General features: G+C 46.7%; 1 protein-coding gene across 1 annotated transcript in view; it reads right to left on the bottom strand.

Annotated features, from left to right (window-relative positions):
- Positions 1-27983, bottom strand: part of TRPC4AP (transient receptor potential cation channel subfamily C member 4 associated protein) — a 91765-nt gene extending 63782 nt beyond the window's left edge. Inside the window, exons 1-3 of the mRNA XM_082271362.1 lie at positions 27840-27983; positions 14475-14603; positions 232-348 (exon numbers count right to left, since the gene is read on the bottom strand). Coding sequence (XP_082127488.1) covers positions 232-348; positions 14475-14603; positions 27840-27959 — 366 coding nt within the window. The 5' untranslated portion in view covers positions 27960-27983. The remainder of the gene's footprint in view (positions 1-231; positions 349-14474; positions 14604-27839) is intronic.

Raw genomic sequence — 27983 nt, 5'->3', positions numbered from 1 at the left:
CCCTGGACAGGTGTGAACTGGCTACACTGAAAGCTGGTCCGATTCACGTTATGCAAATCAGATGTAGAAAACGTGTGTGGATTTGTTCTAATAAATGATGCCACTTTTAATGATTCAGTGCCTTGGTACCCATGTTCTCTTCCTAGTTCGATGGTCAGGTGTCAACAAACATTTGGTGATATACAGTAGCAAGAAAGCATGCAATATACAGAATCAGAACAATAAACTTACATCAACGCCTCCAAATAAGTCAAAAGTGTAGGTGTTGGGGTATGGGAATTCAGGGTTCGATTTCTTGTCATCTGTCACAATCGCCATTGCTTCCATAGAAAGCAGAGGAGAAATTTCCTAATGGAGGGGGAAGAGAGAAAATACAGATAAGCTTTATGTTTTGCAGAAAGCAGCTGGTGATCAAATCTGCGTTCAGCCAAGTCTTAAACCAAATACTTTTTTCATAGCTGCAGAAGTAAACCAGACACAAAGTTGTACAACCAGAGGGACAATGATATTTTGCGAGTACCAGTTACATACAGACTTCATATAAGAGGATCTATAGGGATGCAAATGTTTTTGGAATGCAAGAAAAGCAGAGGACCCCAAAAATGCCATGACGACACTTGGAGCTTAGATACATTAATAGCAAACCTCAGTCACCCCCTTGGTTACTAAAGTTAATAATCAGTAGATGACCTTGCTGATGGACAGCCTTCCTGAGGTCTGACAGTTGCTGCTGTGCCAACTGGCGGGCCGCAAGCAAAATTATATTACATGCCGACTCCTGAGAGCGCCTGGCAAAATGAACAGAACTCTGTAGGTCTTTGCTTTGCTCTTTGAAATCCTGGTCACACTTTACACCTGGGAGACATCATGAGCCATCAAAAAGAAAGTCACATGGAAGGAATTGTCAGACCACATGGGGGCTCCCAGGTCTAGCCATCCTAACACAAGGCAGGGCTCGACAAATCCCAAGCGCCAGGTCCCCATGGTGACTACAAGTTTCATCCTTCCACCTGGGCTGTCGCTTTCCTCCCCTTCTAGTTGTTGACCCAGAAGGGACATGTAACGTCCCTTCTGTGTCCTCGCTCAGTTTCCCTGGCCATTAATGCTGGGAAAGAATGTAATGCATTGCATTACATTCAGTGGAGCACAGGGGAGATATGCTGGGTCTTTTAGTCCCTGGATGTCTCATTAAAAAGGGAACCTGTCACCCCCAATTACATTTTTTTTTTTTTTTTTTTTTTTAATTGTAAAAAAAATTAAAAAAAAAGTTACACCCAAACATAAAAAATGCATATAAAGTGAATCACTTTAAATTCTATAGAACTCGTCACACTGGTCCTTTATGTTTTTAAAAGTCCTGCATTTTTGGTGTGGTTTTGCAATGGAACAGTGTGAGAGACCTTAAAAAGGGAATGCAAAACATGCCTACGATAATTAGTGTCTGAATACTCAAATTTTTAAAAAAGCCCAATTGTAACTTTTTTTTTTTTTTTAGGCATTAAAGTATAAGGCCCCTTTCACACACGGAGTCCATCAGGCAGACTCTGTTTTTCTCAGCGGGGGATCGATCCGCCAATCCCCCGCTGAGCAGGCGGATGACTGCTGTGTCTCTGCGCTGTGTGTGGACACACAGCTGTCAGGTCCCCATTCTTCTCTATGGGGGAATCGGATGGGAATGGACCGTTTGTCTGTTCTCATCCGATCCGCCAGACAGATGGAAAATAGGGTTTCCATCCGTCCGGATTTGACGGATCAGAAGTCAGCGGACATGTCTCTGCTGACATCCGATGCCCCATAGAGATGCATGGGGCGTCCATTCAGATCCGCCAAAAAAACTGACAGGTGGATCTGAACGGACTCCCTGTGTGAAAGGGGCCTTACTTTAAAAAAAAAAAAAAACACACAACCTAAAAAAAAAAAGTTTTGCCTTAAGTTTTGGACAGAGTGCAATGGGATTAGATTGCTGTGTCCCCATTAGGGAGATTCACCCTCTCTATTTGTCCTGTTTACCATCATCACTGAAAGTGAAAATAAAAGAAAATCCCCAAATTTTGGGTTATCCCCAGAAAAGTAATAGGAGGGGAAATCTTTCAATGGGGACAATTGTTCTGGTGGCTTGGGGGTCCCCAATGAACTGCCTTAATTTGCAGGGATTTCCTCTCATTTCCTGTTTGGCTAAGGGACGGGAAGTGAAGGGAAATCTCCACAAAGGGAAACAGATGGCGGGGGAAAAAAAAAAAAATAAATCTGACAAGGGTTATAACCCTTCTTTGCGATATCCAAAACGAATAAATACGTATTACCTATTGTTCTACTTTTACCACTTCCCTGTACGTCATTTTGAGAGAGTGGAGCCAACGACGCAGATTTAAAAAAAAAAAAAAAAAAAAAAATCCAAAGTATTCAAAAACCCTGATTTTGGCGTTTTGGTTACTTTGAAGTGCAGTGGAGGGGTTCGGGGCCATGCGACATCAATAAAAGTGATCAGATAAATGGATTTTTGTAAGAACTTACCGTAAAATCCTTTTCTCTTAAGCTCATTGACAGACGTAGTCTTCTTGATTCTCAAGAGCTGGGTTATGTTGTCTCCGCAGGAGTAGGACTAGGCAGAATGACAAAACGTTCTGGCTCCACCTTAGGTGCAGTCCCTGAGGGTATATCCTCCCTCTCTCTGCTACAGGGAATCAGTTCTGTTTAAAGCAGTACAGAGAATTTAACCCAACCCAACTCAATGATAGAGGGGCGGGTACTACGTCTGTCAATGAGCTTAAGAGAAAAGGATTTTACGGTAAGTTCTTACAAAAATCCATTTTTCTCTATCGCTCATTGACAGACGTAGTCTTCTTGATTCTCAAGAGCTGGGACATCCAGAAGCAGTGCCACAAATGAGGGGTGGGATTGACAAAATCAAATCCAATCTAGAAGGCCCAACCGGTGCCAAACTAGAAGTTTTAAAGGCTCATTATAAACAAAGAATGAGACTAAAGAAAAATTTTCCAACGGAAAAAACCCTCGAGGTAGACCACTGGTCTCCTCAAATTGCGGCCTGCAAAACCTTGCGGCCAAACGAGGCATCAGACGATGCCATTACATCAACTTTATAATGATTAGTAAAGGTATGCACCGACGACCAGGTAGCCGCCTTGCACACCTGGACCACTGACGCCTGATGGCGAAAGGCCCAAGACGCACTAAGTGCCCGAGTGGAGTGCGCCTTAACAGGGAACGGGGGCTCCCGACCCTTAATAGAATAAGCCTGTACTACCGTCTGTCTGATCCATCTGGAAATGGTCGCGGCAGATGCAGGCAACCCCTTTTTGGGTCCATCTGGGATCACAAAAAGTGAATCCGTCTTGCGAAACGAGTCTGTCGTTTTCAAGTATACCCTGATCGCCCGGACCACATCCAAGGAGTGTAACGCAAACTCCCGAGGATGACTGGGCTTAGGACACAGGGAAGGTAATACAATTTCTTCATTCAGATGAAATTCTGAAACCACTTTTGGTAGGAAGGATGGATTCGGATGAAGAACCACCTTATCTCTATGAACCACCAGATATGGTGAACGACAAGATAATGCGGCCAGTTCTGACACCCTGCGTGCAGAAGTAATAGCCACCAAGAAGGCCACCTTCTGGGACAACGTGGGTAGGGGAATCTCCCTAATATCTTCAAAGGGAGGTTTCTGAAGAACCGACAACACTAAATTAAGATCCCAGGGGGGTAACGGCGCGTGCACTGGCGGAGCCAGATGTCGCACCCCCTGGATGAAATTCCGCACCAAGGAATGAGTAGCCAAAGGCTTCTGAAGAAGATGGCTAATGCTGAGACCTGACCCTTGATAGTACTCAAGGCCAGTTTCTGCTCAACCCCTTGTTGCAGAAAAGCCAATATTCGACTAATCGAATAAGACCGAGGACGGAACCCCAAAGGTTCACACCATGCAATGTAGGACTTCCATGTGCGATGATAAATCTTTCTGGAAGTCGCTTTCCTTGCTTCAACTAGAGTAGGAATAACTGAAGCTGACAAACCTTTGTCCTTCAGCACCTGGGTCTCAATAGCCAGGCCATTAAAGCCAGCGATCGTAAAGCAGGATGGAAGATCGGTCCCTGAGACAGTAGATCCTCCCTGAGAGGAAGTCTCCACGGGACGTCCGCCACCAGTCTGACCATGTCGGCATACCAAGCTCGACGAGGCCAGTCCGGAGCTACCAGGATTACTGGGATTCCTTCCTCCTCTATTCTGCGAAGAAGTCTTGGCAGTAACGCGAGAGGAGGGAAGGCATATATTAGCTGGTATTGCCCCCACGGGGCGATCAGTGCGTCTGCGGTTTCTGCTAGAGGATCGCGGGAGCGAGCCACGAATCTCTGAACTTTCCTGTTGAATCGTGATGCCAACAGATCCACATCCGGGGTGCCCCACCGTAGGCACAACTGGTGGAAAACATCTGGATGGAGGGACCATTCCCCCTGATCCAGGGTCTGACGGCTGAGATAATCTGCCTGCCAATTCTCCACCCCCGGAATGAACACCGCAGAGATTGCTGGAACAAATCGTTCCGCCCAGCGAAGAATGCAAGCCACTTCTTTGGCCGCTCGGGCACTCTTGGTGCCCCCCTGGTGATTGACATAAGCCACGGCCGTGGCATTGTCCGACTGGATCCGAACCGAGCTGCCCTGGAGCTGCTCGGTCCAGTGAATCAGACAAAGTCTGATCGCTCTCAGTTCCAATACATTTATCGGTAACCTGGATTCTTCCGGGGACCAAAGTCCCTGGACAGATAACTGACCGAGAATTCCTCCCCATCCGGATAGACTGGCATCCGTGGTCACTGTTGTCCAATATATTGGCAGAAATGACTTTCCCTGGCTGAGCATCGGAGACCGAAGCCACCATACCAGAGACTCTCTGGTCTGTTTGCTCAATCGGATCTGATTGTCCAGGGATTCCGGATTCCGATTCCATCTGAGAAGAATCTCTTGCTGAAGAATTCGGGTATGGGACTGGGCAAATGGGACTGCTTCGAACGAAGCCACCATCAACCCCAGAACCCTCATGCAAGTCCGAAGGGAAGACCAGCTGTTGGACAGTAACAACTGGACTGCAGATTGAATCTTTCGGAGTTTCCCTACCGGAAGAAAAACTCTTGTCCTGACTGTGTCTAGAATTAGACCCAGATATTCGAGCCTCTGGGTGGGAACCAGAAATGACTTTTGCTGGTTCACCAGCCACCCGAATTCCTGTAAAGAAATCATAGTAATTTCTATGTTTTGTAGCAAGGTCTGAGGAGACTCTGCATGAAGCAGAAGATCGTCTAGGTAACCTAGAATCGATATACCTCTTTGGCGCAGAAGTGCCAACATTGGGGCCAACACCTTTGTGAAGACCCGCGGAGCCGTGGCGAGACCGAAAGGTAACGCCACAAACTGATAGTGGTTCTCCTCTACGGAAAAGCGTAGAAAACGCTGATGTCCTGCGAAAATGGGAATGTGAAGATAGGCGTCCTTGATGTCTATGGACGCTAGGACATCCCCTGGATGCAGGAAGGCTGCTACCGTGCGAATGGACTCCATTCTGAATCTTCTTATGTTGACGAAAGAATTGAGTGCTCTTAAGTCCAGAATTGGACGCACTTTGCCCTCTTTCCTGGGTATTGTAAACAGGTTTGAATAAAACCCTTGAAACCGTTCTGTCCAAGGAACGTGGACTACCACTCCTTGTTGTAGTAAATCTGTGACTGCTCTCCGCAGATCTTCTAAACGATCTGCGGATAGTCGGATATTGGAAGGGAAGAATCGCGCCGGTGGGAGAGATCGAAACTCGATCTTGTACCCTGACCTTATGACTTCGCAAACCCATTTGTCCGGGATTCTGGAAAGCCATGGATCCGGGAACCGGCGAAGACGTCCCCCCACCCCAGTTATGGGTGGGGGCGCACCTTCAGGCTTTGGATGGTTTATCTTCTGGTCTGGAGGGGGCGGGCTTTTGCTTGCCCGACCAACGACCCCTGACGCCTCCTGCAGGAGCTTTGGAGGATTTAGTTTTTTCACCCGCTGGACGAAAAAACCTCTTGTGAGCAGAAAAAGAAGGCCCTCGTCTTTGACGAGTTCCTCTACCTTTAAAATTTTGCGGTAAAAAGGTGCTTTTTCCACCGGTGAGATCCTTAATGATCTCATCTAAGTTGGCTCCAAATAGACGCTCTCCTGAAAAGGGGATATTAGCCAATGCTTTTTTGGAACCTTGGTCGGCTAACCAACCTTTTAGCCACAGTGTACGCCTGAGAACCACTGCTGAGACTGATGCTCGCGCCATTAATGGAGTGGCGTCTAACGCCGCATCACATACAAACTGTAACCCCTGTATCATTTGTTCCAACAAATCTGATACCGCCTGAGGGACTTCTTCTAAGTCCCGGCGTAACCACTTGGTCCATTCAGTTACAGCCTGCGAAACCAGACCAATAGCAATTATTGGTCTGAAAGCTGATCCAATCAAGGAAAACATGGTGCGAGACATAGCTTCTATCTTGCGATCCACTGGATCTTTAAAAGACGGAGCGTCTTCTAAAGGAATAACCGTGGCTTTATTCAATCTAGCAATAGGTGAATCCACCACAGGTGGTTCTGTCCATTTCTTAATAAGGGTTTCCTCAAACGGATAACGCCTGTCAATGCGTTTAGAAATATTAAAAGTGCGTTTTGGCAGACGCCATTCTTCTTCGATTGGATTGCCAAAACATTTGGGCAATGGAAAAACCTTCGCCACTTTGATGCGCTTTTAGTCCCAAAAGGGATCTCAGTTTCAGCTATTTCTGATGGAATACCCTGTAACCTTAAAGTCTCTTGAACAGATACAATGAGTGCGTTTACCAACGCTTCCTCTCGGGCTATGGCGGATGCCGAAACATCCTCCTCACTGTCTGAAGAGACAGGACCCGAGACACCAATACCAGATGAAGTACCTGCAACTGCAGAAATAGGCTCAGAGTCTGAATCCGAGGTTTCAGATAATAAGGGGTTAGGCGGGGGTTGCTTTCTTGCGCCCTGTCCCTGACAAGCCACTTCCACCCGGGACACAAAAGTTTCCATAATAGCTGACAAAGATTCAATTGTCAATGGGGTGCTGGAGGATCCCGCAGACCCCTCGAGGGGATCCGGAGGAGATACATGAGTGGCAGGGTCCATGTTAATACAGGACACCTTTGCCAGCAAAACAAAAAAACTTTCTTTTTTTTTGTGTGTCTCCCCCTAGCGCAATAGCGCCCCTCAGAGTACCTGCTTCTCGATCCCAGAGAGAGAGAGGGACCCCCAGGGCTCACCAACCGATGCAGTGCAGTTTCCAACAAACTGCAGTCAGCGTCTGTCTACACAGACTGGAAGGAGCTGTTTGCTTTTTCCCGGGCAGAAGGCGTGGCTCCGCCCCCTGTGTACGCTTTCCGGCGTTCCCAGCCCTCCACGAGGTAGCTGGGCTCACAAAACATGGCCGCCCCCATAGAAGAGACATAAGACTCCAAAAACATGGCGGCCGGCGTGACCTGAGGACATACATGCATTCGGTCTACGGCAAAATGGCGGCGGACCGCCGATATCGTCTTCCCAGCACATCCACCTGCACTCTGCTAAGAGGTGACATATGGATCTACAGAGATACACTGCACATAAGGTAGGATTATACCTCCTATGTCTGCTGTAATGTTACAGTCTGCTGGGTAGAGTGTTAGCTCTTGAACCAAGTCCACTTCCCACAAACACATGCTGTATTACAAGGGGGACTTGTAAGTATCAGATATATACTGACCATATATGGAGGGGCCCATAATATATACTGCCTCATAATGAGGAAAAAAGGGAACGTTTACTCACCATACCGAACTGACAGGCACCCTCTCTTCACAATACCCTCTCCACCGGGGTGGGGGTTTGTGGACGCCTCGACTCTCTGGTACCTGGCGTCCAAGCGAGACTTTTAACTCGCAAAGTCAGTCCCTTTACTGGGACTCCGTCGCGGCCGACCCAGCGCACTGGTCTGCACGCGCTCGTAGGCAGAAACCGGGGTGACCACTGGATCTCAACATCCAGCCCGTCGCCCGGCCCCGCATACTTACTTGAATATGTCGCGGCCGACCAAGCGCAATGCCATGGTCTGCGCGCGCTCGTAGGCCGGCTGGGGTGACCACAAGTGTCGCCCAGTCCGGCATTTTTTGCTTGAAGATCTCACAGGAAAAAAACACTGGAGAAAACTACCTAAAAAATGTCTTTTTCTTAAAGAAAAAAAGTCTTGCCAGGACCAAAAGATCCCAGCAAGGAACTTAGGTCCTTACTCCTGACTAGACAGAAAAAAAAACTGATTCCCTGTAGCAGAGAGAGGGAGGATATACCCTCAGGGACTGCCCCTAAGGTGGAGCCAGAACGTTTTGTCATTCTGCCTAGTCCTACTCCTGCGGAGACAACATAACCCAGCTCTTGAGAATCAAGAAGACTACGTCTGTCAATGAGCGATAGAGAAAGATAAAGTTATAAAGCGCCCCCGTCCTCCCACGCCAAAAGAAAACTCTTAGGTAAGTCGCGCCCACAAATGGTAACAGTGTTCAAAGTAGAGAGTAATAATTATAATTCTAGCAAAAGACCTCCTCTAACTCTAAACTGGTAACAGTTAAAGCGTCGCCTTTGGAGATTTGAAGTACCGTAGTATATCACTAGTCTACGAGTGCGTGCAATTTTCAAGTGGGGCATGCTAGGTATCTATTTTTTCGGCGTAACATCATCATTCACATTATACAAAAAAATTGGGCTAACTTTAGCGTTTAGTATTTTTTTTTTTTAATTTAGTGAAGTGTATTTTTTACAAAAAAAAAATAAAAATTGCGTTTGAAAGACCGCTGCGCAAATATTGCATGACATAAAATAGTGTAATGACTGCCATTTTATTCTCCAGAGTCTCTGATTAAAAAAATATTTATACTGTTTGGGGGTTCTAAGTAATTTTCTTGCAAAAAAATAAATAAATACAGAAATAGGGCTGGTCTTTAAGGCTCCTTTCACACGGCCGCTCCGTGTGAAAGGTCCGCTGCGGGACTTTTTTTTTTTTTTTCCACGGAGCGGATGACATTTCTGTCATCCGCTCCGTGTGCCCGCATATCATCCCATCTGTTTGCGGGTGATATGCGGACATAATGTAAGTATATGGCACTGCGGATGTCAGCGGATGACACCGCTGACATCCGATTTTCCTTCCTTTCCGTTTTTTACACAGAAGGAAAAATGGGGTTCTGTTCCATTCGTAAAAACGGAACAGAACTGAAAGGAGGAAAATCGGGTGTCAGCGGATGGTATTCCGCTGACACCCGCAGTGCCATTCACATTATGTCCGCAAATCATCTGCAAACGGATGGGATGATTTGCGGACACACGGAGCGGCCGTGTGAAAGGAGCCTAAGAGGTTTAAAGCCTACCACTATGTAAACACGTTGTCCTATGGTAACTATATTTGATAACACTGCTAAAGATAGTAATACATAAATTACTTAATCTAAAATCTATTTATCCGTTTGCTAGAAAAAGTTGAATCTAAGTGTTGCCTGAAGTCCTTTTAAAATGATATGTCCACAGGGTGTCAACGCTGCAGTGATTGTACTTCAGAGCGCACAGCATTGCCACCCTGGTGAATGAAGCTGAAAACTAACAGACAAGCTAAGAAAAAAAAAAAAAAAAAGGTATTTTTGACTTAACATAAAATCCATTTCTCTGATGTTCATTGACGGAAACAGCTCCTGACGTTCATTGACCATTGGTTATACTGCCCCGTACAAGAGTAGGGAACAAGGCAGAAAACTTCTGGCCACACCCATGGGCAGTCCCTGGGGGTATACTCCCTCTCTCCGCTATGGTCACTAAGTTTTGTTACAAGCAGTGTCAGGAGAAGAACAACTCCACAGAGGGGTGGGTGCTGTGTCCATCAATGAATGTCAGAGAAATGGATTTTACAGTAAGTCAAAAATCTCATTTTCTCTTTCATTCATTGACGGACAAAGCTCCTGTCATTCTTGACCAGGGGGACGTCCCAAAGCAGTGTGAAACAGGAGGGGTGGGAACAACAAGAAAAAAAAAAAATTCCCAAGGCTAAACCATAGCCAATCAGGTAAGATGGAGCTCAACCAAAATAACTGGAGCCCACCTGAAGAAAAACCATATACCCTCAAAGAGGATCAGGTCCTCTTGAACAGCAGCCTGCAAAATCGTGTGTGCAAAGGAATCATCCGAAGATGCCAACACATCCACTTTATAAAACTTTGTAAAAGTGTGCCTCGACAACCAGGAGGCCGCCTTGCAAACCTGCATTACTGACGCCTGATGACGGAAGGCCCAGGGAGGCACTAAAGCCCCGTACACACGTAGCGAATGTCGGCCGAACGAACGATCGGCCGTCTTTTGTCCGTTGCTGTCCCGTCGGTTGAAAAGTGCTAAAGACTGCACACGAATTTTGTCGGCCAACAACAGCCGACTGCAGAAGTGATGTCATGTGATGGTTAACTTTCCGTGTGTTTTTTCTTCTCGGAGCATGCCCAGTCTTGCTAATCTGCTGTTTGTCGGCCGAATTCAGTACTGACTGGCGAACAATCGGCCGTTCTGGTGTCGGACAACAAAAATTTTAAAGTCTGCACGACAGATTCTGTTTGGCCGAAAATGCGCTGTCGGCTGTCGGAAGCATCATACTAACAAGCCTACAATCGGCCGATCGGTCGTCGGCCGTATATTTACAGCCAACAATCGGTACGTGTGTACGGGGCTTAAGCGCCCTAGTAGAGTGCACATTGACAGGGAAAGGAGGAACCTGATCCCTGATGGAATAGGCCTGAACCACCATCTGTCTGATCCATCTGGAAATGGTTGCAGAGGAAGCAGACAACCCTTTGCAAGGTCCATCCGTGGGCACAAATAGAGAGTCCGACTTTCTGAAAGACTCAGTCACTGCCAGGTACACCCTAATTTCACGGACCACATCCAAGGCATGAAAGGCAATTTCCTTCGGATGTTTAGCCCTGGACACAGGGAAGGCAACACAATGTCTTCATTCAACTGAAAGTCAGAGACCACCCTAGGAAGGAATGATGGACAGGGGCAAAGCACCACCTTATTCTTGTGAATTACCAGATAAGGTGGACTGGATAGCGCCGCCAGTTCCGACACCCTGCGCGCAGAGGTGATAGCCACCAAAAAGGCCACCTTCTGGGACAGCATAAGCAGGGGAATCTCCCAAATATTTTCAAAGGGAGGCTTCCGAGAAGCTGAAAACACCAAATTAAGATCCCAAGGCGGCAACGGAGCCCGTAAGTATAAAGAAGGCGCGTGGGCTTAGCGCATTAGCCCGCATTGGAGGAAACAAATGTCAGACATCCTGAAGAAAAGAATGCACCAGGGAGTGTGTGGCCAACTGTCATTGGAAAAAAAAGACCGCCAAGGCCGATACCTGGCCCTTGATGGTACTCCAGGCCAATTTCTGTTTAACCCCCAGTTGAAGGAAGGTTAAGAGCCGACCCACCGAGAAGTAGCGAGGGTGAACCCCAAGAGACTCCCACCACGTAATGTATGTCTTCCACATACGATTGGTATATCTTCCTATAAATAGATTTCCTAGCTTTTAACAGTGTAGGAATCACCAAGTCAGATAAACCTCTATCCTTCAGCACCTGGCATTCAACAGCCAAGCCGTCAAACCCAGCGACTGTAAAGCAGGATGGAAGATCAGTCCTTGGGACAGCAGATCCTCCCTGAGAGGAAGCTTCCAAGGAACGTCAGTGACCAGCCACACCAGATCTGCGTACCAAGCACGATGAGGCCATTCCGGAGCCACTAAAATTACATGCGTTGAAGTCTTGGCAGAAGCTTGAGAGGAGGGAAGACAAATCAGACTATAACTACCCCATGGGGCCACCAGTGCATCTGTGGCATCCGCCAGAGGATGCCTTGGGCGAGCCACAAACCTCTGCACCTTTCGGTTGAGCCGAGATACCAGCAGATCCACCTCAGGGGTGCCCCACCAGAGAGAGAGCTGATGAAACACCTCCAGGTAAGGAGACCACTCCCTTTGTGCCCCAACTCAGCCAGATCTGATTGTCCAGAGACTGCGGAGTCTAGTCCCATTTGGTCAGAATCTCCCTTTGCAGAGACCTTGTATGGACCTGCGCAAACAGAACCGCCTCAAAAGTAGACACCATCAGGCCCAGCACCTGCATGCAAGTCCGGAGGGATGACCATTTGTTGGACAGCATTAGGCGAATTGCCGTCTGCAATTTACGGAGTTTGTCCAGAGGAAGGAGCACTCTGGCTACCTCTGAGTCCAGAGTCAGACCCAAATTGCTCAGCTTTGTGGACAGGATCAGGGCAGACTTCTGAAAATTCAGAATCCAGCCGAACTCCCATAGAGTTAGTATTGTGATCTCCAGGTTCTCCACCAGAGGAGATGGAGTCTCCGCACGCAGGAGATGGTCCAAGTAGCCCAGTACCGCAATCCCCCATTGGCATAGCAAAGCTAGAACCGGAGCTAACTATTTTGTAAAGACGTGAAGAGCGGAGGCGAGACCAAAGGGTAATGCCACAAACTGATAATGCTCCTCTCCCACAGCAAAGCAGAGAAAGCATCGGTGACTGGCACATATAGGAATGTGAAGGTAGGCATCCTTGATGTCAATAGAGGCAAGAAAATCACCCTGAGGATGCCACCACTGTTCAAATGGACTCCATTCTGAACTTCTGTACCCGCACAAAGCAATTTAGCATCTTGAGGTCCAGGATTGGACGCACTTAGCCTTTCTTCCTGGGGACTGTGAGCAGGTTGGAGTAAAAACCCTGGAAACGTTCCGAAGCCAGAACCAGAACAATCACCCCTTTAAAGAACAGGTATTGTACCGCCCCAAACAGACCCTGTAACTGGTCTATGGGCAGGCGCAGCTTGGAAGGAAAAAACCTTGCCGGGGGTCAAGAGCGAAACTCGCTCTTGTAACCGGACTGAATAACTTTGTGGACCCACTTGTCTTGCACCAGGGAAGTCCAAGGGTCCGGAAACCAGCAAAGACATTCCCCCCAACCCTGATACAGAGGAGGACGCACCTTCATGCTGAAGGAGCCTTGTCCGCGGGTCTGGAGAAGCCAGCTTTCGGCCTGCCAGACCAGGTTCGTTTGAAGCCGCCAGAGGAGGCCCTGAAAGGCGTTGAGCCCTTGTCAGTCGACCCTGAGGGACGAAAAAAAAAAAAAAAAACTTCTTATGAGACAAGAAGGAACCTACGTCTATGAAGAGGTTCCTTGCTCTTAGTAGCCTGTGGAAGAAAGGTACTCTTCCCCCACTGTGAGACCTTTAATGATGTCATCCAGGGTAACTCCAAACAGACGATCTCCTTGAAAAAAGGAAGATCAGTCAAAGCCTTCCCAGAAGTCTGGTCCGCAGACCAGCTTCTCACCATACCAGGAAAGAGGTGGACAGATCCTCCTCTCCATTGAAATGGGGGGTGTCGGCCAGGAGGAACGCTGCGACTCAGGCCAAGGCCAGGTCGTACGCCGTTTAACAAAGCCAGCCCCAGTCCAGTGGGGCCATGTCGCAGCCGACCTAGAGTGGAGCTGAGGCCTACGCGTGCTCTCGCTGGCCAGATTGGGGTGACCATTTGATCATGATTATCCAGCCCCTCGCCCAGTCCGGCAGTTAATTGTAGATCTCACAGGAAAAATCCTGTTGTTGCCAGGACCAAAGATCCCACGAAGTAACTAGGTCCTGACTAGGCGGAAAAAACTAGCAGTGACTATAGCAGGGAGAGGGAATATACCCCCTGGGACTGCCCATGGGAGTAGCCAGAAGTTTTTTCTGCCAAGTGTTCTACTCCTGTAGGGGGCAGTATAAACAATGGTCAAGAATGACAGGAGCTGTGTCCGTCAATGAACAAAAGGGAAATTCGGTATTGTTACTGAAAGACTACATCCTATTGCCTCATTCATACAGGAATGTCTAGGACTACACCCCACTAACGGGCCATCTTTGCCTGCAGGGGATGCACAGATTTTCCGAGCAGGAAGTCAAATTCATGTCTGTTGGTATGAAGTAGCTGCACAGACACAGCTGCTTGTCCCAATTTGACAGCTGTGCAGGCACGTGTCCCCACAGTGTGCGTTCGGGGACCAGTCCCTTCATGGCTGTCCAAGCTGTGTCCATGTAGCTGCTGCATCACAATACACAAATAGGACTGCTAGCATGCGTATGCATGGAACATCTGTGCCTGAACGAGATGCATAGGCAGCCCTTCCCATGGATTTACGCATAAGTACGCCTGTGTGAATAAGGGATATAGGTCACTTTGTTCATTTGACCAAAGTTTTACTTTAATCACCAAACACTAAAAACGACACTGTGTAGGATGGAATCATGTGTACATTTAATTTTTTTCTAGCATTTATGACAAAGGAAAAAAATAAATAAAAATATCTTACCTTCAAGATTCCCTGGCACTGGGAAAAGTCACTGTTGGGATGACTGCCCTCATATAATTTGTGTAAAAGCAGAGGGATGCTGTTCCATTTCGCCTGTTTGTCTCGCTCCTTCAGCAGCTCCTCGGAAATCTGCAATAAAATTAACACTTTACGATGAAGTCTCAAAAAATAAGTCATTGCATTCTTTATATGTCCATACCAGTTTAACATGGAAATGTATCTAAAATGGCCTGGGACATGCCACCAGCATTTTTCAAAACTACTCCCAATCGGAGTTTGCTGCAGGCAGCAGAAACAAATAGAGTGCAACCAAACCTACATCAAAGAATTGCAAACCTTCCTACCTGCACCTTGTGGTTTACACCTGCATAAGATAGACATTGAATTTCTGGGCAGATTTCCTGCACACACTCCCCCTCTTCTCACATTTAACCCTATCTTGGGTTCTGAATACCTTACCCCTCCCCTCTGCCCCCCCCCCCCCCCAAAGGAGGCATACTCCCTTGTAAGTAGGGTTACTGATGGAGCAGATCAACAGTCACCGGCTCACTGTTCACATAGCACTGAGCGATCAGCGGTGTTTGATTGCTCAGTTCTCAGGAATCTGATGCTGCATCCACCTAGGTAAGTATGATGTCAAAAAACAAAAACCTATACTTATTTTAAAGCGGCACTTTACCCATAACTTGCTTCTTGCTGGAGGCTTCCATTCTGCTGAAGCTCGGAGCCCCCAAACAACAGTAAATCATTAAGCGAACTAAACCGATTGATTAAAGTGTAAAAAAAAAAAAAAAAAAAGTTATATTCCTGGAATGCGGGGATTGCTAACTGTCACATTTGGTTTTTTCCTTGACCAAACTGTCAAACCATCAAATTATTGGTGTCATAACTGATTACATGTGCAGCACCATGGCAGTTGCAGTTTAAACAGAAGCAGTGTCCTTGGCTGTAAAGGATAGGAGGGTTTCAATCTGCTTTAAGGCTGTCAGCAGATTGGCCTCTACAAACTTAGCAGTGCCTAAAAATGCCAAAAATGGAAAGCAGCTGAGCATGTGAAGAACAGGATATTACTGGATTTTAAACAGTACAAACACTTATTTTTAATGTTTTACATCGCTATACCTGCAAAAGGGTCAGCCTGAAGTGATCTAGCAGGACTTCATTTTCTGACTAAAGTTCCACTTTAAGGCATGCAGCTTGGCACTGCACAGGTAATGACCCCAGTGGTGTATTTAGGTTTTGTGCTGCCCTAGGCCTGACTAAACTTGTGAACCCCCTAATTTAAATACAACACACCCCTTCCTGTAAAGGCCACACCTCTTCCTGTTTATGACCCGCCCTGTCATCTTTAAACCACAGACCACAGCCACAGTCTATCAGTGCCCATCAGTGTAGCCTCATCAGTTCCCATAAATTCAGCTTTAGCAGTGCCCATCATATCATACCATATCATACCAGGAGGTAGCGGTGTGACCGCTTTATGGGGGTGCCAGACTGCTTTGCCTCCTGGACCCTGCCCTCCAGCCCAATTCGCCCTATAAGACTGGCACTATACTAAAAGTGTGTAGCACAAGCTGTCAGGAACTCTTTAGTGGGGGGAGGCGGGAGGAGGCTGTTTTTTACTCGTGCGTGGTGCAGCTTTTTTGCTGCCCCCCCTGCAAAGTGCTGCCCTAGGCCTGGGCCTTGTTGGCCTAGGCCAAGATACAGCACTGAATGACCCGTCTGTAGTCTAAGCAAGCAGTGCAATGAAGAGAAAAGTTTGCTCCACATTAGCACTTCCACATTTGTAATTCAATGCTAGAAATATCTAGGCATTCCCTAGAAAAAGTTGCCTTACCCTTTATCCAAAAAGGAGAACCAACGAACTAGGTGAATATGAAAATATATATATATATATATATATATATATATATATATTTATTTAGTATTATATTCTACTTTTTAAATTAATATCATGAATTTAAAATTAATATAAAATTTATTTTTGGCCAATATCAGCACCTTTAGCGCAAGAAAAGCTCAAGAAAAATGCATCCCTTTAAATCCTATGTATGTCTTCACACTGGTCCGCTGCGCTTCCGTTGTGATGTTAAGAATCAGACTTGCTGCATTTTTGGTCAGTAGCAAAAAAAAAAAAAAAACACACCTCCCCGTTGAAATGCATTGAAAAAGCAGCAAGAACGCATCAATAACGAGTTTTGAGTCACATGACCCATGAAAAACACCCCATAAGCACAGTCAAATTGCGGTAAAATTTCAGCAAAATCACAAGCGTTTTCGGTGCCTTTTTTTAAAAAAATCCGCAAAATGCAGGGAACACCATTTTTGGCCGCAGAAGTTTATCACTATACTAGAACTATAACAAGTCAGCTGTGCTCAGAAGTTTGCATCCTCTGGCAGAAATCGTGAAATTATCACACCGTTGTTTGGCTCCTTTTTAAATAAAAAATAACGGAAATCCCCCGAATGGCCCTGATAAAAAAAGTTTCCACCACCTGGAATGTTTGGCCTTGGTACAGACAAGAGGGGGCACATAGGTTACAATGGATTCCTATGGGACACGTTCACATCTATTCTTTTTTCAGCCGCTGCATTTTTGGAAAGGATCAGGGACTTTTTTTAAAACGCAAAAACAGTGCTTTTCTTTTTTTTGTTCCATAGACGTCAATTTAGAAGCTGCAGAAAAGCATGTAGTGCATTTTTGCTGCTATTTTACTGTGATTTCACATTTTTCTTAATCTGCCCAGCAAAAACTGGCCAAAAAAAAAAGCAGCGCAAAAAACGATAAAATCGCGGATGCAAAAACGCAAAATGCACCATTCGCAAACTGAATAGATGTGAACCGAGCCTTACTGTGCCAATGCTACAAAAAGCCCGGGTACAATATGCCCAACACCACCTTGACATGCCTCACAGCTTCCAGCACACTGTAATCTGGAGTGACGAGACCAAAATAGAGCTTTATTGTCACACGCATAAGAGCTATGTTTTGATAGGGGGTCAACAGGAATATCATCCCACTGTGAAGCATGGTGGTGGCTCACTGTTTTGAAGGGGGTGAGCACTAAAGGCACAGGGAATCTTGTAAAAAAGAAAAAAAATTGATGGCAGGATGAATGCAGCAGTTTGTGCAAATTTTAACAATTTTCTGCAAAAAAAGCAACTTTGTTACTGTAGTATAATATACACCACAATTATAAGAGATGTGTTGTATTAAAAAGTATTTAGTTGTAGTAACTGGGAGAAATAAAGTCTAAAGCTATTTTAAAAAGGAGGTTAAGGCTCGGTTCACATTTATGCGATGCGGGAAGGCTGCGAATTCGCAGCCTGTTCCCGCATCGCACACGCACCCCCGGCAGTTCACACTGCCATATGCGATACGCTGGGGGTGTCAATGTAATCTTAACGACACCCCCAGTTTGATCGCATATCGCAGTGCGATCGTGCAGTTTGCACAGGAGCGGATCGCACAAGTGTGAACCGCTGTGCGATCCGATCCTGATGCGGCTGCAAAAATGCCTCCTGTGCGTCTTTGCTCCGGGTGCGATGCGAATTTAGCCATACAAACTGTATGGCTAAACTCGCACCGCACAGCTGATCGCATGTAATGTCGGAGCAGTGCGCTCCGATATTACATGCGAACCCGGCACTCGCACAAATGTGAACCGGGGCTCACTCTGGGGAAAAATCCTGTAGCTAATGACTTTTATTAAATAAAGGACACTTACCTGTGTCCAGGGATCCAGCGCCGTCCTTACCAGGCCTAGCTCTTCACTAGCCTTCAGGGTTCCTGGCACTGCCACCCTGTGGGCAGCTGGCTATGCTGCTTTTGGCTTCGCAGCCAGCTGCCCACTGCACATGTGCGAGCAGCGCTGAGCTTTGTGAATGGTCCTGCAGTCTTCTGGGACCTGTGACGCTTCCCAGAAGACTGCGGGGACGGAGGGGGAGAGGCAATCTGATCAGAAGTGGAAGCAAGTACCTGTCCAAACTAAGTACACCCCTGAGAAAACAAAAATCTACATGCAGCAGGAGAGGAGGGAAGACTTAAACAGAAATTCCCCTTTTGCGTGGCGTTTCCCTTTACAGTCTACATTACGCCGATGTTCTTTTTCTCCTGATTGCTACAACTAGATACTTTTAACAACTTCAGTTCCGGAAGATTTACCCCTCTTCATGACCAGGCCTTTTCTTGCAATACGGCACTGCTTTATTTTAACTGATAATTGCACGGTCGTGCGACGCTGTATATAACATTTTTATGTCCTTTTTTTCCCCACAAATAGAGCTTTCTTTTGGTGTATTTGATCACCTCAGTTTTGGGAGGAAAAAAAAAACACTTTACTTTCTGCAAAAAAACATAATTAAAAAAAAAAAAAAAAAATGTAAACCAAAATCAAATTGGTAAAAAAAATCCCATTAAGCATATATTGATTGATTTGCGCATAAGTTATACACACTATGGGATATATTTATGGAATTTGTATGGATTTAGTTTTTTTACTAGTAATGGCGGCGATCTGCAACATTGCGGCAGACACTACATTTTTTGGGGACCAGTGGCACTAGTAGAGTAATCAGTGCTAAACATATGCATGGTAACTGTACTAATGACACTTGTAGGGAAACGGTTATCAGGGATGATCAAAGGGTTCACTGTGTCCCTAGCCAGTGTTTATGTACTGTGGGGGGGGGGGGAGATGTTTTTACTAGGGGAAGACATAGATCCATGTCTCTGCTTTGCAGGAACACAGGATTAACGCCTTTCCTACTGACAGAACAACAATCTGCCTTGTTTACATCGGCCATTCTGCCTCTGTACTGAACAGTCAGCGGGTGCCGGGGGAGAGAGTCTGCGGTACCCCCTGTGCATAATCACAGCAAAAGAGAGCAGGCGGCGGTGTGCAGTCACGCCCGCTACCCAGAAGGGAAAACTGCTATAGGCTAGAGCTGCACGATTAATCCTTGAAAAGAAAAAAAACACGTGATCCCGATTCAACCCTCCCTCGCGATCTTAAAAGCGGAGTTCCACTCATTTTTGTGTTTATCAAAAGTCAGCAGCTACAAAAAAAAGTCTAACTGCTGACTTTTAATAAACACACACTCACCTGTCCCGGGCGATCCAGCCGCCCAAAGCCTCGCTTCTCTCCCTCTGTGGTTGCAGGTGTTGGCACCCAGCTGGGACAGCTTGCAGCTTCACAGCTTGGTGCGCACTGCGCATGGGTCGCGAGCTGTGTTTGAGTGGGTCGCGCAGAGCCGGAATTCACAGAGCGGGCCCGCTTAAATTGTGCTGTGCGATCCCGCGCAAAGAGCAGTCAAATCGTGATGGATCCAGGACTTCACCCACGCAGTTTACGAAGGCTGGTCTGCATTTCCCACGAGGAGGATACTTGCATCAGTGAGTACGTATGTGGGCTGTTATGTAGGATATGTTCATGGAGCACAGAGACAGCTCCTTGGTCTTGCTGGTGGCAGCGGTGGTGGCTAGACTGGCGGCGGGATTCTCTCAGCTATAGTGGGCAGAGACAGCAGCCTCCATGTCATAGGAGGACCAGGTGGCCCGGCGGTGTCAGGAGTTCATGGCAGCTTCTGTGACCCCGGTAGAGGATCTGAAGACCAGCATAGAGCTCCTCAACATGGAGACTCTGGGTGAGGTGTGCTGGGCCCTGGAGAGGGCAAACAGGGGCTTCACCTTCACTGTGGACCGCTGGGAGGGGAAGGAGGGTGAGTGCCATATAGCCTGCTGATCCCTGTCCTGGGGTGGTTAATTTCTGTCCTCTGCCTGCCTTATACTGTATGAGGGTGCTGATTACTTACAACTCTGCTTATATGCCACAGTTTTTTGACCCCTCACTTAGAACATCTGGAAAGTGTATTCAATAATAAATTGAAAAGTAGTAAATTTATATTTTTGATTTAACATCCTCCTCCCTTTAAAAATATGCATTATTATTTGCATTTATATAGCGCCAACAAATTCTGTTGCACTTTACAATATTCAATTACAAGCAAGTGGGTCCCAAAAAATAACTGTATTCAGAAGTGGGTCTCGGCCCAAAAAAGTTTGGGAAGCCCTGATCCAGCGTTTCCACGATTCATACAGTGCAGAGCTGTTCTCTGCTCACTCACAGCTGTCTGTAAAAAAAAAAAAAAGGCTCTGGCAAATGTTTATCGACATTGCTCAGCGCTGGGAGATAACTATAAACATGTTTTACAATGTTTCATTTGGTTCTTTTAGATCAAAGGGATGAACTTCAGTCTGTAAGGCTCCATTCACACCTGGGCGTTTTCAGCTCCAAAAACGCTTCCAAAACGCCCAACAAGTAATTCATTTAAATGGCCCCTGTTCACATCTGAGCGTTTTGCAAAACGCCTGTAGCTGAAAAAAGTACATGAGCTTCTTTTTGAGCTGATTACCAGCGTTTTTGATAGATGTCAATGAAAAACGCCTGAAAAAAATTGCGGTAAAAAACGCTACGCTCAAGTGTGAATGCAGCCTTAGGCTCGGTTCACACTTGTGCGATGCGGGCAGGCTGCGAATTCTCAGCCTGTTCCCGCATCACATCCGCACATCTGGCAGTTCACACTGCCATATGTGATACGCAGGGGGTGTCAATTAAATGTTAACGACACCCCCAGTTTGATCGCATATCGCAGTGCGATCTGACAGTTCGCACAGGATCGGATCGCACAAGTGTGAACCACTGTGCGTTCCGATTCTGATGCGGCTGAAAAAAAAAAGGGTCATGTGCGTCTTTGGTGCCGATACAGTGCGAATTCAGCTATACAATGTGTATGGCTGAATTCGCATCCGCACATGAGATCGCATGTAATAAAGAGCAGTGCGCTCCGAATTACATGCGATCTCCGCAGCCGCAATAATGTGAACCGGCAGTAAATCTATGTTCACATTGGTCAGATTTGACATGTCAAATTGAAGCCAATTGCCGGGAATTACACCGTCCGAACTGGTGCGACGCCGATTTTTCTGTACTACTTTTGGAGACTTCGGGGGATGATTTCCATAGACCTCTGAGCAGAAACCCACACAGATGTCTGTGAAATCACCCCCAAACTCAGAATGAAATGCCGGCTTGAAATGTCAAAACAGCCTCAGTGTGAACCTAGGCTAAATGAGGGCAATTTAACCACTAAGGCTGGGTTCACACTTTGTGAATTGGATGTGGATTTCTACGCATCCAATTTGCATGACAGGAGATTGTGACTGGCTCTCTATGGAGCCAGTTTACATATCTCCGGAGCGAATTGCACAGGAGTCCTGTGCGTCTTCTGGTCTGCTTTAGATCCAAATTCAGCCAAAACTTCGGACTGAAATCACCTGAAACTGAACATGGACGCACCGGACCCCACTGTGAGCCGCTCCGTGCAGCAGTGTGAACTCAGCCTTAAAAGACTAATCCTTTTTCTGACATATGTTGCTTACAACATATGTCAGATATAATGTTATATATATTTTTTTTTTCTTTTTTTTAGCAGAGACCCTAGGAAATAAAATATATATATATATATTATATATATATATATATATAATTTTATTTTAATTATTAAAATGTATTTTTTTTTTTTTGCAATTGTGTTTGAAAAACTGTTGTGCAAATACCAAGATACATAAAAATTTGCAACAATCGCCATTTTATTCCCTAGGGTCTCAAAAAAAAAAAAAAAGTATAATGTTTGGGGGTTAAGTGATTGCCTTAAAAAATATATATATATACTGATTTAAACTTGTATATAAAAAGTGCCAGAAAAGGCCTGGTTTTCAAGTAATTAAAGAATAGCAAGTTGGTATACAGGTTCTGCTGCCTATGGCCCTTTTCACACGGGCAACCCGATCCGCCTGACAATTTTTCAGGTGAACCTGATCGGATGCTCCATGCATCCCTATGGGGCAGTGGGTATCAGAAGAGACGTCTCCGCTAACACCCGCTGCTCTCCGATCCAATCCGGTCCGTGAAATCCAGACAGATTGAAACCCCATTTTCCATCCGTCTGGAGGATCAGATCGGATGAGAACGGACAGGCGGTCCATTCTCATCCGAACTCCCATAGAGGAGAGCAGGGATCTGACAGCTATGTCTCTGCACACAGTGAGCAGAACAGACTCCGTTGGGCGGTGCGCCGGTGTGACAGGGGCCTACGTCATTAGTTAAACCAAAGACTGCAGGATTTTGATATGTAGTTTGTGCTGTAAGTAACCTTTTTTTTTTTTTTTTTCTAACCACCAGATTTGTGGTAGAGACGAAAACAATCATCTCTCAGGTTGCTGTCCTGGAAGAGGATTGGGGAAATCTTGGATATCCCTGTGCCTGGGGAGTTACAGGAGTTTGTGTACAGCCATCTGTACAGGTCAATATTAGGCAGCATCATAATAAAATAGGGATCGAAGGGCCGATTATCAGAGGCCGATATTGACTTTTTTGAAGTATCGGTATCAGTCACAAACTTGCCGATATTGCTTCAAGTGGTTGTTCCACTAGATTAAAAAAAAAAAAAAAAAACAATTGATAGTATTCAAAACAGCCAAACTTGCCCTTTTTAATGCTTTTAAGTGTAGAGGAGGGGTTTGGGGTCTTACAGACCCCAGATCCCTCCATAAAGAGAACCTGTCAATGCCTATTACTGTCACAATGGATTGTTTACATTCCTTGTGACAGCAATAAAAGTGATTTAAAAAAAAAAAAAAAAAAAGACAGTGTAAAAATAAAAACTTTAAATGTGCAGAATATCACCCAATGTCGGCTATCAGCCTGAAAATCCGTATCGGCCCAGAAAATAAACACTATTATCGATCAATTCCTATAATATATGTAAAGTGGTGCTGGAGGGATGTATAACAAACATAAGATTAGCAAAACATCATGATAAAATAGGAAAGTCAATAAGATGAAAAATAGGAAAGTAAATAAGATGAAAAATAATCAACCAGCACCTGGTAGCAGCACCCTTAGAGCAGGGTTTCTCAACTCCAGTCCTCAGGGCACACTAACAGGCCAGATTTTAAGTATTATCTTGGGGAGATGCAGACTAGAGTACTGCAATCACTGAGCAGCAAATGATATCACCTGTGATGTATTTCAGTTTTCTTGCAAACCTGGCCTGTTAGTGTGCACCGAGGACCGGAGTTGAGAAACACTGCCTTCGAGCGAAGCAAGGGACTCTGTAGTGGAAATATGAACAGAGGGGCACCAGACTCAGTGCAGTATTAAAACAAACGAGTCAATAAAATCGAAACCAGTGGCAACTTACATGATTGATGAGTAAAAACGGGTTTAAACAGTTAGGACTCAGTTTCCAGGTCTCTCCGAGCCATCTGGGTATTGTAGCAGCCTCGAGCCCTTGGTCTGAAGAAGAAGCCATTGCTTTGAAACGCGTTACCGCCCATCCAAATCTCAGCATGTCCTCCGTAATGACGTCCGGCCCTCCATGCTTGTTACGTCAGCAATCAGCCGCTTCCATCTAGTGACACAGCCAGGGCTCGAGGCTGCTGCAATACTCTGATGGCTCGGAGAGGCCTGGTAACTGAGGAGTCCTAACTATTTAGGCCAGTTTTTTTCTCATCAATCTTGAGAATTGCCACTTGTTTTGATTTTATTGACTCGTTTGTTTTAATAATGCACTGAGTCTGGCGCCCCCTCTGTTTCTACTTCCATTGATAGGCAGCAGCTGCTGGCTGTAACTACATATCTGAACTTTGCATGTGCACAGGATGGATGAGGGCCTCTGGAGGAGCGGTCATTGATTTGTACACAAACTCCCATCACTCCAGTGTGCAGACATACATTTCTATTGACAGCGAAGAGCCCGCTCAGTCAGGGTGAATAATCCCAAACACAGACAATGACAGAGATAGTAAAATGTAAAGATGGGAAATATAGAGAACATAAACATGAGTCAGGCTGGGTGCACACAGGGGTTCTATGCTACAGTAATCATCCCCGTCCAATCACTGCACACAGCGTTCTATGCTACAATGATCATCCCCGTCCAATCACTGCACACAGGCGTTCAATGCTACAATGATCATCACCGTCCAATCACTGCACACAGGCGTTCTATGCTACAATATTCATCCCCGTCCAATCACTGCACACAGGCGTTCTATCCTACAATGATCATCACCGTCCAATCACTGCACACAGGCGTTCTATGCTACAATGATCACCGTCCAATCACTGCACACAGGTGTTCTATGCTACAATGATCACCGTCCAATCACTGCACACAGGTGTTCTATGCTACAATATTCATCACCGTCCAATCACTGCACACAGCGTTCTATGCTACAATATTCATCACCGTCCAATCACTGCACACAGGCGTTCTATGCTACAATGATCATCACCGTCCAATCACTGCACACAGACGTTCTATGCTACAATATTCATCACCGTCCAATCACTGCACACAGGCGTTCTATGCTACAATGATCATCACCGTCCAATCACTGCACACAGGCGTTCTATGCTACAGTGATCATCACCGTCCAATCACTGCACACAGGCGTTCTATGCTACAATATTCATCAACGTCCAATCACTGCACACAGGCGTTCTATGCTACAATATTCATCAACGTCCAATCACTGCACACAGGCGTTCTATGCTACAATATTCATCACCGTCCAATCACTGCACACAGCGTTCTATGCTACAATATTCATCACCGTCCAATCACTGCACACAGCGTTCTATGCTACAATATTCATCACCGTCCAATCACTGCACACAGGTGTTCTATGCTACAATATTCATCACCGTCCAATCACTGCACACAGCGTTCTATGCTACAATATTCATCACCGTCCAATCACTGCACACAGGCGTTCTATGCTACAATGATCATCACCGTCCAATCACTGCACACAGACGTTCTATGCTACAATATTCATCACCGTCCAATCACTGCACACAGGCGTTCTATGCTACAATGATCATCACCGTCCAATCACTGCACACAGGCGTTCTATGCTACAGTGATCATCACCGTCCAATCACTGCACACAGGCGTTCTATGCTACAATATTCATCAACGTCCAATCACTGCACACAGGCGTTCTATGCTACAATATTCATCACCGTCCAATCACTGCACACAGACGTTCTATGCTACAGTGATCATCACCGTCCAATCACTGCACACAGGCGTTCTATGCTACAATATTCATCACCGTCCAATCACTGCACACAGCGTTCTATGCTACAATGATCATCACCGTCCAATCACTGCACACAGGCGTTCTATGCTACAATGATCATCACCGTCCAATCACTGCACACAGGCGTTCTATGCTACAATGATCATCACCGTCCAATCACTGCACACAGACGTTCTATGCTACAATATTCATCACCGTCCAATCACTGCACACAGGCGTTCTATGCTACAATGATCATCACCGTCCAATCACTGCACACAGGCGTTCTATGCTACAATGATCATCACCGTCCAATCACTGCACACAGACGTTCTATGCTACAATATTCATCACCGTCCAATCACTGCACACAGGCGTTCTATGCTACAATGATCATCACCGTCCAATCACTGCACACAGGCGTTCTATGCTACAATATTCATCAACGTCCAATCACTGCACACAGGCGTTCTATGCTACAATATTCATCTCGACTCACACAGCGTTCTATGCTACAATGATCATCACCGTCCAATCACTGCACACAGGCGTTCTATGCTACAATGATCATCACCGTCCAATCACTGCACACAGACGTTCTATGCTACAATATTCATCACCGTCCAATCACTGCACACAGGCGTTCTATGCTACAATATTCATCACCGTCCAATCACTGCACACAGGGAGCAGAGGAATGTAGTATGTAGTAGCAATCACTCTCAGATAATGACCCGATCTGATGTTTCAGATTTATACGATCGATTTCTACAACGCACAACCACAGCAATTGTTATCGATTAACCACAGACAATCTTTGGGAATTATGAAGCGCAATTTCATTATGAAAACCCCCTGTGTGCTCCCAGCCTGAGGGGTGTCAGATAAGATAAGATAAGAGATAAGTATAAACATGGAGTAAAAAGGAGAGAGAGAGAGAGAGGTGTCATGATATTCAAGAACAACATTAGAGAATTAGGGGGGGGGGGAAGGGAGTGAGGGGTTGTGCAGTGCAGCGCTTGTGTGGGTGGGAGGGGGGCTGTGTAGCACAGAGGGGGGGGAGGAGGGAAGGGGGGTTGTGTAGCGCAGAGGTGGGAGGGCTGGTGTAGCAATGAAGGGGAAGGAGGGAGGGGTTGTGTAGTGTAGAGAGGGGGGGGAGGGAGGGGTTGTGTAGTGTAGAGGGGGGGGGGAGGGAGGGGTTGTGTAGTGTAGAGGGGGGGGGAGGGGTTGTATGGGGGGGGGGAGGGAGGAGGGAAGGGTAGTATAGTGGAGGGGGGAGGGAGGGGTTGTGTAGTGTAGAGGGGGGGAGGGTTCAGTAGAGGAGGGAGGGGTTGTGTAATGTAGTGTAGAGGAGGGAGGGGTTGTGTAGTGTAGAGGAGGGAAGAGTTGGGTAGTGTAGAGGGGAGGAGGAGGGAGGGGTTGTGTAGTGTAGAGGAGGGAAGAGTTGGGTAGTGTAGAGGGGAGGAGGAGGGAGGGGTTGTGTAGTGTAGAAGGGGGAGGTTGTGTAGTGTAGAGGGGGAGGGAGGGGTTGTGTAGTGTAGAGGGAGGTGAGGAGGGAGGGGTTGTGTAGTGTAGAGGGGGGGAGGTGAGGAGGGAGGGGTTGTGTAGTGTAGAGGGGGGAGGGAGGAGTTGTGTAGTGTAGAGGGGGGGGGTTCTGTAGTGTAGAGGAGGGAGGGGTTGTGTAGTGTAGAGGGGAGGAGGAGGGAGGGGTTGTGTAGTGTAGAGGGGGGGGGGGTTGTGTAGTGTAGCGGAGGGAGGGGTTGTGTAGTGTAGCGGAGGGAGGGGTTGTGTAGTGTAGAGGGGGGGAGGTGAGGAGGGAGGGGTTGTGTAGTGTAGAGGGGGGAGGGAGGAGTTGTGTAGTGTAGAGGGGGGGTTCTGTAGTGTAGAGGAGGGAGGGGTTTTGTAGTGTAGAGGAGGGAGGGGTTGTGTAGTGTAGAGGGGGGGAGGAGGTGAGGAGGGAGGGGTTGTGTAGTTTGGGTGATATCACCCCCCCCCCTCCTTATAGTACACAATGACGGGATGATATATGATGTACAGGTAATGCAGGGGTGCGGAGTGTACACAGCTCTATATATATATATATATATATATACTGTATAGGGATACAGGCAGTGCGGGGAGATGACAGGCCGGGTGAGGTCTCTGTGGTAGTCGGACTTGCAGTAGGCCCCCCTTCCTCCCCCGGCACACACCGGGCCCCTCCCTGCCCTCACCTGGGTTCCTCTAGTCAGGCCGAAGCCGGTGGTCTGAGCTCTCCGGAGTCGGCTCACTATGTTCTCCCCCCGTCGGTGTGCCCGGCCCGGCCGAGTTATCGCGGCCCCCGCAGCGGCCATGGATCCGTCCGCCACCCAACAAAC

The sequence above is a fragment of the Pelophylax lessonae genome (genome assembly GCF_965119305.1).
Source record: "Pelophylax lessonae genome assembly, chromosome: 11".
Lineage (NCBI taxonomy): Eukaryota > Metazoa > Chordata > Amphibia > Anura > Ranidae > Pelophylax > Pelophylax lessonae.
The sequence above is the reverse complement of the archived record's forward strand: the minus strand, read 5'-3'. Positions and strand labels throughout refer to the sequence as shown.